Source organism: Empidonax traillii, unplaced genomic scaffold, assembly GCF_003031625.1.
Source record: "Empidonax traillii isolate 1590-97213 ecotype Southwest subspecies unplaced genomic scaffold, ASM303162v1 scaffold81:size2596050, whole genome shotgun sequence".
NCBI lineage: Eukaryota > Metazoa > Chordata > Aves > Passeriformes > Tyrannidae > Empidonax > Empidonax traillii.
Window position 1 is genome coordinate 1,697,742 of NW_020955274.1, and position 12,897 is coordinate 1,710,638.

Here is a 12,897-nt window from a genome sequence, read left to right on the forward strand (position 1 = left end):
GCAAGTGTCATGATCCAGAGAGAACATGCTCCTTCAGCAGGGGGATATTTACCATAGCGAGTGACAACAAAGAAAAATCTCCTTCTCAAAGCTGATGCCCATACAGTGTTTTACTCTGTGGTACAGGTTTAGGTAAGCAAAAAGGATATTTTCACCTTGGAATAACATGCAGCCTAGACATCTGTGGCTGATGTCCAGTGCTGGGTCTTCATCAGTGAATTCAGGGGCATGAATGTGTCCGTCTGGTAAATACATGAGTGAAGTGTGCCTTGGGAGTTGTGCCATGGAACTGGTGTGATTGGGATCAACTGATCATTGGGTTTCCTGTGCTGCAGCAGTTTCTGCTTTGTGATGTCCTCCGCTGTGCAGTGATATAGGTGATGGGTCTGTAATCTCTTCTCTACAACTGGAGTTGCTGATAAGCAGGTATCAGGTCTGCCTGCAATTTCGTCCTTGACCACTGTATAGATGTTCAGCTATGTGAACATTTGTAGCAGCCTGATGCTCCCAAGTGACACTACCTGGAGTCAAATGGTACACTATTAGAATATCACACCTTTTACACTGTCTTCCCTCTCTGCCTATATTTGGAGAGAAAAATTCTGAAGAACTTCAGAGAGGAACAAGTCTTGAAGGCTTATCTGCAGCACAGCTATCTGCAGGAAATTTCTAGCCATGAGTAGTGAAAGAAGGGTGATTTTTGAGTAAGGCAAGAGAAATTCACTTTCAGGTAGCAATTTCAGTGTATAAGTATAGCATGCAGAACTACAGGATTAGAACCTAATTTTGGTACTGTTAGATATATGTATTTACACACTGAGGAGCTATAACACTGCTGCATTTTGTCGTCACCAGGTCTATCACAGACCGTGATCCTCCAATAATGAAGTGACCAAAGAGTTTCCCTGAGTGCCCTTTTTCCCCTCTGTCCTGAAGGAGTTTCTTTTTTTCTGAATACTTTTCACTTAAATATACAAATATATCTGATGTGGTTCTGGGAACATTTATAAGTTATGATGAGCTCTGCATTTTTCTGTCTAATAGAAATATAATTGAAGGTATTAGATAGTTTTATAAGATGAATTTTACTTCCAAAGCCCTACATCGCTAAAAATACATGACCTTGTTCTGTGTTTAATTTGATGCACACATTTTTAGGGCTGGTATTCATCCGCATCCCTCCTCTCTTACTTTTTTTTGCAAACACTTAAAAGTATAGTATTTTTGCCAGCTCTTGTGGTATTGCTTTAGAAAACATTAGTTCTTTGTGTGTTCCTTTGATACTTGACTTTCCTTGTCTCTTAAGCTTCATAAAGCCTTAGCTAGGTAAAACAGGCACCAGCCAGCGATGGTTCGTCTCATTTTGTGTTTTTAATGAGTCAATATATTTTAGCTGTTGAGCCTCCCTCAAAAGATCTTCCTGGTTTCACTGGTCTCCAGGCACATGGTCCTCGAGCTTGGCATGGTCAGCAGCTGTGACTTAGCTCGCTGTACCCCCCCTTACAGCCTCACCTCTGGATACATCTGCCTCCATTGGCATTAAAGGTATTTTGTGCATAATTTACACAGTTATCAAACACTTACAAGCTATATTTCTGTTATCCCCAAGCAGGCTGCACTCAGCAGAAACTGCTGTCTGAAAACATGCACAGCTGGTAACCTTTGCTGGTATTCCACACAGAGCAGAAACACTCCGCTGCTCTCTGACAGGCAAACATATGCATCCGGGACTGATTTTTTTCTTTTTTCTCCTTGCTCATTTGAATTCTTACCGACAACTACTACGCTGAGTAGCAGTACTGACAGCCAATGTTGCATTGTAACGTTTTTCTCCTCTGGCATCAATTTTGCTTTGTGACCTTGACACATCATTTCACCTCTCCCTTTATTTTCCCACCCAAAAATCTTCTTGCCTTTTGGTTTCAGGGTATAATTTCAAAGAGTTACAGATAAAAGTGCTATGTAGCTCTGGATGTGGTTACTGATTGCTGACTGTAGCAGATGCAAGAGTGTAGTATGTTGTCTCAGGAAATAAAGCCTTTAGGCAGCCATGGACTGCCTTGCTTTTGGATGGCTGAGCTTGCTCTGTGGCTCCTACTGTCTTTCCTCAACAGCAGGTGTTGGAGGAGATGACTAACTCCTTGTGCAGGGTGATGCTCAGGAGTCAGCTGCAGTACTCCCCAGCTTTTGCCTGGACTACTGCATGTGTAAATGCATGAGCAGTGTTCGCAGTATGGAGTGGCTGCGGCCTTCCCAGCAGAGTATCTCTCAAGACACTGGTAGCACTTACTGGTGTTGCACAAGCAGGTTGATTCAAAAACCACTAGCTGTTTGCTGTTTCAAATTTCACAGTTGAGAATATCATAAGTAGTGCCCTGTTCTCAGCCTGAGGCTTTTGGTACAGAGAGTGAAAAAAGGAGGACCCCTTGAAAGGTGACAGTCATTTGGGTGAAACCCTGAGGAGGGTGTGTATAGCTCTGGATGACTTTGAAGAAGATGGTCATGAGGACAAGCAAGTTCCCTAGCAAAGCTCAGGAGCACTGTATTGCTGTCATGTCAGTCACTCACCCAGCTTATGAAATAGTGGGTGCTTGTTTGTATGGGCAGTTCCCCCTTCCTCTCAAAAAAAAAAAAAAAAAAAAGAAAAAAAGAAAAAAAGAAAAAGAAAAAAAAGGGAGAACAATCAGTGAGGTGTCGATTAAGTGATAATAAAATAAACTGACTATTCTTTGTGGAAACAGTAATTGGTAAACCAGTTAGTCCTTTAACAGCCCAGTCTAAAATCACCCTCAGACACAGTGCCTCAGTGCCCTGCCTGAGCCATGGTGCTGAAGTGAGCAGAGAGCCTTCTCAGTGCCATGTGTTCTGCAGCTTCCAGGGGGAAACTGAAAGCTTTCACAGGGAGGAAAATTTTCCAGGAGCTGATTTTTTTTTTCTCCCCCAGTGTCAGTATTTCAGGTAATTATTGATGCCTTGTTTTTAAATCTGGCAGTTTTCAAAACAAGATTGAATCATAGCAGAAATAGCTTTTGATGTAGCACGTCGGGCAGGGAGATCAAGTTAAGGGGTGTTCTGTTAGTAAGGTGAGAGTTTACCCCTAGGTAACCGTCAAGCTGATCTCATAGGATACTTATAAATAAGTTATGACTTAAGAAGAGTAGCAAAGGGATAAAAGATTTTTCTATGTCTGTATATTAAAAATAAGTATACTATAATCAATATATTGTTTTCTTCCCTCAGACTGTGTCAGCATGCATCCGTAGAGAGCAACTGTACTCGCAGAGAAACATTTGCATAAGCAACTGAATTGCACCCTGATTCCAGAGTAAAAAGACTTTTTATCCACAGTCTGCAGAGCAAGAATGTCTTAGAAAAGAGAACAGTAGAAAGCAGCAATGAAATATAGGACGGACCTGATCTAGTGAATTACCTTTTCTTCATCGCACCATCCAGCTCAAGAAGTACCTTCAGACTTGACAGCACTGTTCATTCACAATTTGAGGTATATATTTGCTGGCCTGGAGTGATGCAACGTAACATTTGTCCACTGTGAGGTGTTATCATGACAACCAGTAGCCGTACATGTCCGGTACCAACTGTGAATGGACATATGACTCACTATCCAGCAGCACCATATCCATTACTTTTTCCTCCAGTCATTGGAGGACTGTCACTACCTTCTCTTCATGGACTCCAGAGTCATCAACCAACTAGTGGATGCAGCACCCCATCACCTGCAAGTAAGTGTTTGGCATTAATAGCTTTTATTGACCAGTTCTCCACTAACAAAGACGGATCGTGTTCATCCTGAAATTATTTTAAGAGTAATTGCAGTTGTTTATCTATGATGTATTTTTCTTGGGCAAAGAGCATACATTTGTTTTGAAATGCCATTTTCACTTAATCTTGTTTTGATAAAAATAAACACACTACATGACATAGCGAAGCTGTGGAAACCAAGAGTGACAAAACCTGCTATATTGTATTAGCTCCAGAATCCAATGCAATTTTTAAAGAAAAATTGGTCTTTCTGTGTTCATGAACAACTATGACTCCTCAGTACAGAATTCTCTTAGATTGTATGGTAATTAATACTGCTTTAGTTTTCTTCCATTAGTAACTGCTTTCTTCCTGGGCAGCTTGTGAAGAGCAGCCCAGTGGACAGTTTGGTAGCTGTGAGCTGCTGGTGACTGCAGAATGAGCCCTTGAATCTGTGATGAAGTTTCTGTTATGGTTTCTCTCCAGACATCAACCAAGTATCACTTGCTTGCATTGTCTCGCTCCTATGGCAGGATGAGGAAGTGTATCTGAAAAAAAAAGGGAAAACCCATGGTTTGAGACAAGAACAGGTTAATAAGCGAGATAAAATATAAAATAAGAATCATTGTAGTGAAAAAGGAGACAATACAAAGAGAGATATAAATAAAATGCAAGAGAGACAAGCAATGCACACTATAGTTGCTCACTATGTGCTGACTGATGCCCAGCCAGTCCATGAGCAGCAATTGGCAGCTCCCAGCCAATACTCCACAGTTTATATACTGGGGATGGTATTCCATGGTAAGGACTATCACTTTGGCCAGTTCAGGTTAGCTATCCCTGTGCACCTCCTCAGTGGCAGACCATGGAAAACTGAAAAGCCTTTGACTTAAACACTGTTTAACACTGTAATGCTTCAGTTAGAACATTATGGTTTAGAACATTATTCTCTTACTAAATCCAAAAAACACAATGCTTTACCAACTACTAGGAAGAAAATTAACTCTATCTCAGCCAAAACCAGGACAGTTCTACATGCAGCACTGCTGAGTGTATTAGCTGGGCAAGGTTTTCCCATTGCCTTATGACAAACATGAGCTTTCTCCTTGGTCTTGAGTTTTATTTATGTTTAAGTGGCTCCAGACAAAGCTGTCCCAGGTTTAAACTCTCTAAGTAGCATCACATAGACAAGATACATCTCCGGAGGTCTTTACAGTGGATGCCTGATGTATTTATCGCCCAGGAAACCCAGATGTATACAGGTTTGTAGATCAGTTTGCTGTTGAAGGTGCTTGTCTTAAAGTAAGTTGTTTTCTTCTTGTGTGGACATATTTCATCTAGTCACACATGGGAAGAAGTATAGTTTGGTCAGGCTTTTATTTACCCTGTCTTATTGCAGGGTGTTTACTGGAGGTGAAAACCAAAACACTTTCAGCCAGAAGGTCCACAAGGAACTTCAATTTTCCAGTCCTGTCAGAAATTATTCTGGTTGATATCAGATTACCATCCTGAATGTATCCCCCAATACTTCAAGAACACTCACCTGTTGAAAAAATAGTTTTATTAGTTAATGGGAACTTTTTCTGTGGCATACATTGGTAAATACCAAATGTTTATGATCAACAATGCAGAGTTTTTCTTTTCCATGAGTTATTGTTGTGTAATTAAGACTGTGTTGCAGATGCATTATTAATGATTAATAAACCAGTCAGTGTTCAGCCTCTCAGAAAAGTAATGCCAAGTATGAATTTCTGTCAATATGCAAAATAAGTGGCTATTTCTGAAACTTGGGGTCTGTGTCTTTGTGCCTGGGTCCCAGCATTTTCAGGGCAGTATTTTTGTTTGGGTGCTTTGCAGCACTGGCTCGCTGTGACTGAGCATGAAAGCCTGTCAGTTGTTGTACACAGCTCAAAGCAGTAGTGTTTGAAAATACCCGCTAAAATTAGCAAGATAGGATGGATGATGACTTTAGTGAGAATTTCTTTTCAGACACAGTCCACTGCAGGACGACTCTTCTGGTTTGTACTAGTGGCAAGACTAGTAGTCTTGTGGTGTCAAGACTGTCTTGTTTGGAAACCTGTAGACTTCTGATTCTTGAGCTTGAGGTTTATATCTCTGGAGTTATAGAGACAAGTTCTTGGAAGCATGCAGGTTGAGCTTTGGATTATAGTTCAGGGTTCTGCTCTTCATTGTGGATTTTGTTTGTTTGACTGTTTGTTTTTCCCTGTGATGTCACCCAAGGGCTGAGGTCAGTATGACTTACGGCCTCTATTAAAGTTAGAACTTATACTGAGTGGTGGAAGAATATAGAATTCTCCTGCAAAGTCCTGAAGAAATTAAAGTTTGGTCAAACCACTGCTCTTTACACGCTTGAAGCTATTGTACTATTTATCTTCCAGATTCTTTCCATTCATGTAAAATTCAATAGAAATGATTTTACATAACAGAATGCTATAAAGATCTCTTTAATCTTTTTCAAACAATGCAGTTCAACAGCTTTCATTCAAAGTTACCACCATTTAAGCATTCATATTATTGTCTTATTTTGTTCTGTCTTGGTTTTAGACTTTTAATGATGGCAGATAACCTTATATCAAGTTGCATTAAGTTGTCTTAATCTACAGCTGGGGTAGGTATCTCCAGTCCCATTAAACAGACAACAGTATATATTAGATGCATGAATTGTGTGAGCACGAGGGGCTTACTATAAACGTTTAGGTTGGAGTGATTTAGTTTCATTGATATTAATAGTGCTGTTGCCTCTGTGACCTGTGACTTGGCTTCTGTTTTTATACCGAGATGCATAGTGCAAAATACTTAATAATTAGAGGTCTGGTCACAGTGCTAAGGAGGTCAGAAGATGAAAAAATGTCACTTTTACGCATACGTGAACTCTGCATTAGCACCGAACGAGATCACGGTCAAGGAGATCGTTACTTCTGTGAAGTCCGATGGATTTACCTACCGCTGTATTTCCCTGTAGAGCACAGAGCAGACATCTCCACTCCTGAGATCTGGTGGTATGCAGGCTTCCCTGGTCGCATTAATAATGAGGAATTTCTTCCACGTAGCAGATCTTGTTTCAGGAAGTAACTGCTTGGCTCATTTAGGAATGGTAAGGGAAGGTGGAACTGAAGGCATTCCTGTGCTTTTTGGATCACGTGCCAGCCTGTCCTAGACCAAGAGGGTTCAGCTCTTTGCCAGAAAGGGAGCAGTTGTGGGAAATGGGCAAAAGTCCTGCAGAGCCCGAGACGTTACAGAACACTTGGGAAATATTTTGGGGGAGGAATAAATAAATATGGGCAAATATTGTTATGTGAAAATTTATTAAAGGAAAAGCATCTTGGGTTCAGGAGAGTAGCAGCCACACAGGCAGTTCTAGTATCTGAGTGGTACTGCTCTTCACTGGCCCTGGAAGAAGGCCAGAACTCATCTTGTCATCATAAAGACTGTTGGCAGAGACTAGTAGGAACTGTGACAATGTGAGAATACCAACTTTAGAAGAATTTGCCTTATTTTTAAAACACCTGTTATAGATGCAATTGCAAATTTTAATTACTAGAAAAGATTAATTTTAAAAATTAGTCTTAAAAACCCCCCATACTACAAGAAAACAAAACAAAACTAAAAAAACCCATAAACCAAACCAAAACAAAAACCCTGAAAAAATAACTAAGTGAAGCACCACCTGAAATCTGAGAAGGAAGGTATGTAAAAGCTACACAGATCGTTGTAGTATATCCAGAGAGTGGAAAACTGGTGAGGAGAGAACTGCAAGGCACACAGTGACGTTGAAGTTTCACAGGCAAATCTCAGGAGGGGAAGATGTAGCCCTGCTGCTTGTTGGTAGAGTATCTTAGCAAGACTGGTTTCTCTAATGTTACTTCACCAGAATGACTTTTACAGAATTAGTTTAATGTGGGTAAAGACCACTACATAGCAAAACCAGTTGATGAGAGCTGGAGACTGTGGAGCAAAATGCTTAATCTGAGCTAATGCTGTGATGAAAGAAATCCCTGAGTGTATCCTAGATCAAATTAAAAAAGGATCTGGACAATAACCACAGTGGGAGCCACTAAATAATAAAATAATTTTTTTTGGCAATTGTCCTTTTTCTGCTTGGATTCAGCATCCTGCTTGAATGGGCATTTGGTGGGAGCAATCTGGTATTCTACCTCTAGCCCCTCTACCACATTTTGGTCCTTAGGCTGCCGACATGAACCTTGATATTTTGCCTTCATTTTTTGCAAGGGGGGAATAGGAGTAACTTGGTAAGGCGACAGGGAAAAGCAACCTGATGCAGGAATGTCCTGGAATTTATATAAACTTAGTAAGGCTGCTTCATCCAGATCATTTGAAAAAAAATAATCTAAATGTGTTATTTAGAGGACTGTTGGGATGTCGTGGAGAAAAATTCATACTAAGGTCACTCGTATTTTAGCCAAGCTTTTCCATGGTTTTCTGTCTGGGGTGTTTTAAAAGTGTATTGAAGAGAACAAAGGACTTTACATCCTGTTTTATGTAAATCTTCTAAGAATGAGAAAATGTATGGAAAAGTAAGATCATCTGAGGAACTCAAAGAGGTAGACAAGGAACTAACTATAACATTACCTCTGGGTAGGGCTGTGTAAATACTAATTATTATATTTAGTAGTCAGTATTGCATCTCAGGCTTTTCAGACTTGCTCAGGACAGCAGTTTGTTGTTTTGGGCATTGTTTTCTGCTGGAATTGTTTTTTTTTTTTCCATTAATACAGGTTATTTACCACTTGAACTCCAACTTAAAGACTGTTTGCTGCTCTTTTTTTTTTTTTTCTTTTTCCCATGGGAAATGGATTTTCCATTGGCAATATTAAAAGAGTACAGTTAAATCCAGTGTTACTGGTGTAGTACTGCAAGATATTTTTGCCAACCCCACCCGTTGCAGGAATTCATTTACTTTTCCAGTCCTGTTGTTAATCATTATATTGACACAGAAAGTCCTCCCAAAAGCACTCTTTGGCAGATTGCATTAAATATGAATAGCAGATATTCATTACGATGTGTTGCCCCCAAGAGAACTCTAAACTATCTGCACTACTCATGAACAGGCAAATACACTAATTCTCCAGCTATTCAAATTATTTTCAAATAGTTTAGTGTGTCTCTAATAAAAACAAGAATGTCTCTGTTTCCCTTAATTACTTAGAAGGTCAAGGACTCCCACATCTCACTTTACTTCACAAAATGGGGAATGTTTCTGTTGGAGAATGGAGTATGGTTAGTGCATGATGGATTTTCTTCCATCAGCATATGTTATGTATTATTATTATATTATATAATAAAAAAAACCCCAAAAACAAAAACAACCCCTTCATCACTCTTTGGCACTCTGGAATTCTCTACAATAATATTATAGTAGTTAAATTAGGAAAAAAATATATGAATCAACCTTGCTTGATTATGTTGTTGAGTTTTCTTCATACTTTCTAATATTCCTGTAGCTGTCTCCCATTTTTCCCAGCCCTGTCTCCCTGGGAAGGCTTGCTGTGTGGTCATTTACACATATCTGCAATTAACAGATGACTTTCAATGTATTCAGTGCATGTGTTGTTTATTGAAAAGACAGAACATGTGTTTGCATTCAGAAAGAAGGGGGATAAACAGAACATGAATATCCAATTTCTTAGCTACAGCCAGTGTTACCTCATGCTGGCAAGTCTGAGGAGCAATGTCCAGATGATACCCTGCAGATATCATTCAAGACCTTGGAAGCCACCATTTGTTTCCAGTTCCTGCCTTTGTTCATGCCGTGGGTCTTTTCTTGGTAGGGCTCTTTGTGCAGCTTGAAAGCACCCATCCTTCGATTATCGAAACTATGTTACACTGTCAGTTTCTGATTCTAGCTGATCTGAAACTATCAAAAATTTATACCTACTTTTTCATGTTAGAGCTTCTTTTTTAAGTGTCACCACTTTCTGAAAGAACAGGAGTGCCTCTCTACTTGGCACAACTGGTGTACTCCTACTGTAGCTCTGCCCTGCCAGGGTGGGTCCTCAGCACCCTATGGATGCAGCCTGCTTTGGATTTCAGTGGGCAGCGTGCTCATCTGTGAGAAATCTGTTCTGGGTGTGTATGGACAGGAATTTGCTTCCTGGGAGGAAGCCAAATTTAGAAATTGTCTGCTCTGGCAGGGGAAGCACATGGTGTAATACTGGCACGTGCTTCATAATGGCTCTGTGTATCCCTTGTAAACTTGCTGTAGTCTGAAGGAGCCTGGCGTTTAGAAGTCAAATAGGAGCTGTCAGAGAATTGCTCCTTCCCTTCTTATGGGCCCCAAAGCAAGGAAATTCCCCAGCAAAACACGTTCTTACCTAAGCTTGGAAACATGTTTCTGCAGAGCATTGCAAATGACCTTTTCCTCTGTTCTGGCTACACAAAAATAACACCCAGTAGCTCCCAATATTGGGGATGTCAGGAATAAAGAGTGAAGGGCTTGTTCTAGTCCCCTATTTCCAGGTCATATTAGGTGACCACTCTGCTGCCCCTCCACCCAGTTGATGATGGTGTGTTTGGTGTTGATTCATCTATGGCTCATGAAGCACACAGTATGTTGTTCAAAAGAAATATAATGCCAGGCTTTGGGTTTGGCAAGGTAATGGCACCCAAAGTTATTTCAACGACTGATATGTTTTCAATCCAGATAGATTTGGGCAATCTTCTGAAATTGTTAATTGTGTGATGGTTCATGATATTAAAAATAAACATAAGCTTTCATTTTGCCAGCTTTCTGTCTGAAAGCATATGTTTAGCAGCTAATCATGTCCTTTACGTGGAGAGTTTCCATTCAGTCATGTTGTTCTGTTCAAAAGGCATATCACCATGGAGTTTGGGGGATTTTATGAATTTTTTTTTTCTTTTTAGCTAAAATGTTCTTTTTATTTTGCCTCAGTGCTCGCCTGGGTACATCTTTCCTCCTTTAGTCTACTGAGTTATTGGTTTGTTGTTACTACACTTTTGGCAATATGCAGTGTTTAATTGGGATGCCTTATTTAAGATTTGGAAAGGGCCAGATTTCCAAAAAATCGATTTATGGTTTTACTCAGCTGGAATATCTTCCCCTTTTACCTATTTAGGGAATATGGGGAACAAGTTGTGTTATGTGGACTTTTCAGCTATATCAGTGACAGCATGTTTCCCATTTAAAATGATAAATACCCACCCTATCTGACGAGCCCCGAAAGGGCAGGGAATCCTTTTTCCCTTCCTTTGTCCTTCAGAGCTCCGTTTCCTTTCTTACTGCCCAGAATAGGCCTACATCACTAATATTCATAAATGATTTACAAAAGTAATTCCTGTGTAATAGCTTGGGACGTCAAGATTTTATGATGCTGCCAGATGTGCTATCAAACAAAATTATCTGGTTCAAAAAACTTGTGATAAATCTAGTCAGGGAAAATTCCCTGGGGCAAACTCACCCTCTACAAAAGTAACTATGTCTCATAAAATTGTTAGATTTGCCTTTACCACATGTTTGAAATCAGACTTAAAGCAACAGTTTTATTCATGTGAAAACTTAGATTTGGGATAAACTAACAAACAGGAAGGACTGGCCTTAAGCAACAGAAAACTCTTTTCCTTTCAAAACACCACGCGCACTCAGAGGAAATGTCAGAGTAAATATCAGAAATATTCGGAAAACCAGAACCTGCATCCCTAAGATACTCAACTGTTTTGTCTAGATAATGCATTTTTAGAAAGTAGTCATACCCTATATATAGTGGGTCTCATCAGGGTTGGGCTGCTGAGCTCCTGGTGGCTGTATCTGAGTACCCTGACCTTGTGCAGTGAGCAACCTGCTCAGCATCTGCCCCGTGTGTGTGTTTGTTCCCTCATGGTCTCAGTTGGGAGAAGTGTGTTGGTAGCAGGGTGCGTGTTTTGCCCGGTATTTCAGGTTTTGAAGGAGGTGAATTGTTGGAGATGCACTGGAAGTCCATGTGTGGCCATGCCTCCATGCTGAAGAAGGCTGGACGAAGGCAATGTGTCCTTGGCTTAGCCCTGCAGTTTTATGGTGATCCTTCCTTCTCAGGGAAGCTCCCAGGGATGTTTAGGTGCCTGCACAAATAAACTTCACAGGTATAAGTACTTCAGTTATGCCAGAGGAGCAAAGTTGAACACGATTTTCATCCCATAGTTTAAGGTGTTTGGGAGAGAGGCTGAAAGTCATGTCTGGGAGGTTTTGGGGAAGAAATGCAGAGTTCAGGCAATGGAAGAGTTTGGTTCGGCATTTCTTGAGAGCCCAGAGCAGGGCAGGAGAGGGAGATTTGGAGGGCTTGTGGTGTGCCATGTCTCTGAGGAATGTGCTTCTGCTTTCAGAGTACTCGGAGATGTTTGTGGGCTTGGCGTGCTGCCTGCCATTACACAACACACTTGCTTATAACTTCAGTTAAGATGGAAATCAGATAACTCCTGCAAGCAATAGGGGTGGACCTCCAAGTGGAGCTTGGTCTTTGCTATTTTTTAGTGCTGAAGGCCAGTTAAATTTGATTTAAGCTCAGCATTAGCTTTCCTGAGTGTCATGTGTTTAAATCTGAGACTTGCACTGTCTCACACTCAACTTTTTAAAAGAAATGTGAATTGCAAGAAATAAAGATGGGCAGGGGAAAAAAAAAAAAAAAAAAAGGAAATACTGTGGAAAACTCAGGAAAGTACTTATCTCATTCTTTTAGGATGTATTTCCTTATCCTTTCTAGAGATGGATTCAGACTCAGCATGGACACCCAGCTCCTGCGAGGACTGTAGACACTGTGCCTGTGGTCACAACTGGAGGTCACTTTTTCCTGTATACATGCAAAAATTGCGTAGTCACTTCTTAGAAATTAAAGCCTTGATTCCTCAGTGAGATCAGTAAGAGCAGATAACATTAATTCTGTAAATTTAAGACCTAAGACATGTTTTAAAAGCTGGCTTTTTCTAAAGATGTATTTTGATATTTGCAGTAACGTGGGGAATATAATTTCTGAGATAACGTGGTGGAGGGGAATGTATGCTCATGCAGTTCTAAAAGTTTTCAGGTGTGTTTCAAGGCTTCATAACATAAACACCTAACTAGAACCCTTTCCAACCTATGATGTTTTTTCCAGTCAATTTCAAATACCT

At 40.3% G+C, this 12,897-nt stretch overlaps 1 protein-coding gene across 2 annotated transcripts in view; it reads left to right on the top strand.

The window, feature by feature from the left end:
* Nucleotides 1-3,239: 3,239 nt before the first annotated feature.
* The window catches only part of RARB (retinoic acid receptor beta), a 192,749-nt gene continuing 183,091 nt past the window's right edge, over nucleotides 3,240-12,897 (top strand). Inside the window, exon 1 of one of the 2 annotated variants that reach the window (XM_027880987.1) lies at nucleotides 3,240-3,740. In XM_027880987.1, the coding sequence (XP_027736788.1) occupies nucleotides 3,563-3,740 (178 nt within the window). In that variant the 5' untranslated portion in view covers nucleotides 3,240-3,562. The remainder of the gene's footprint in view (nucleotides 3,741-12,897) is intronic. The other variant, XM_027880986.1, reaches the window with a different exon arrangement.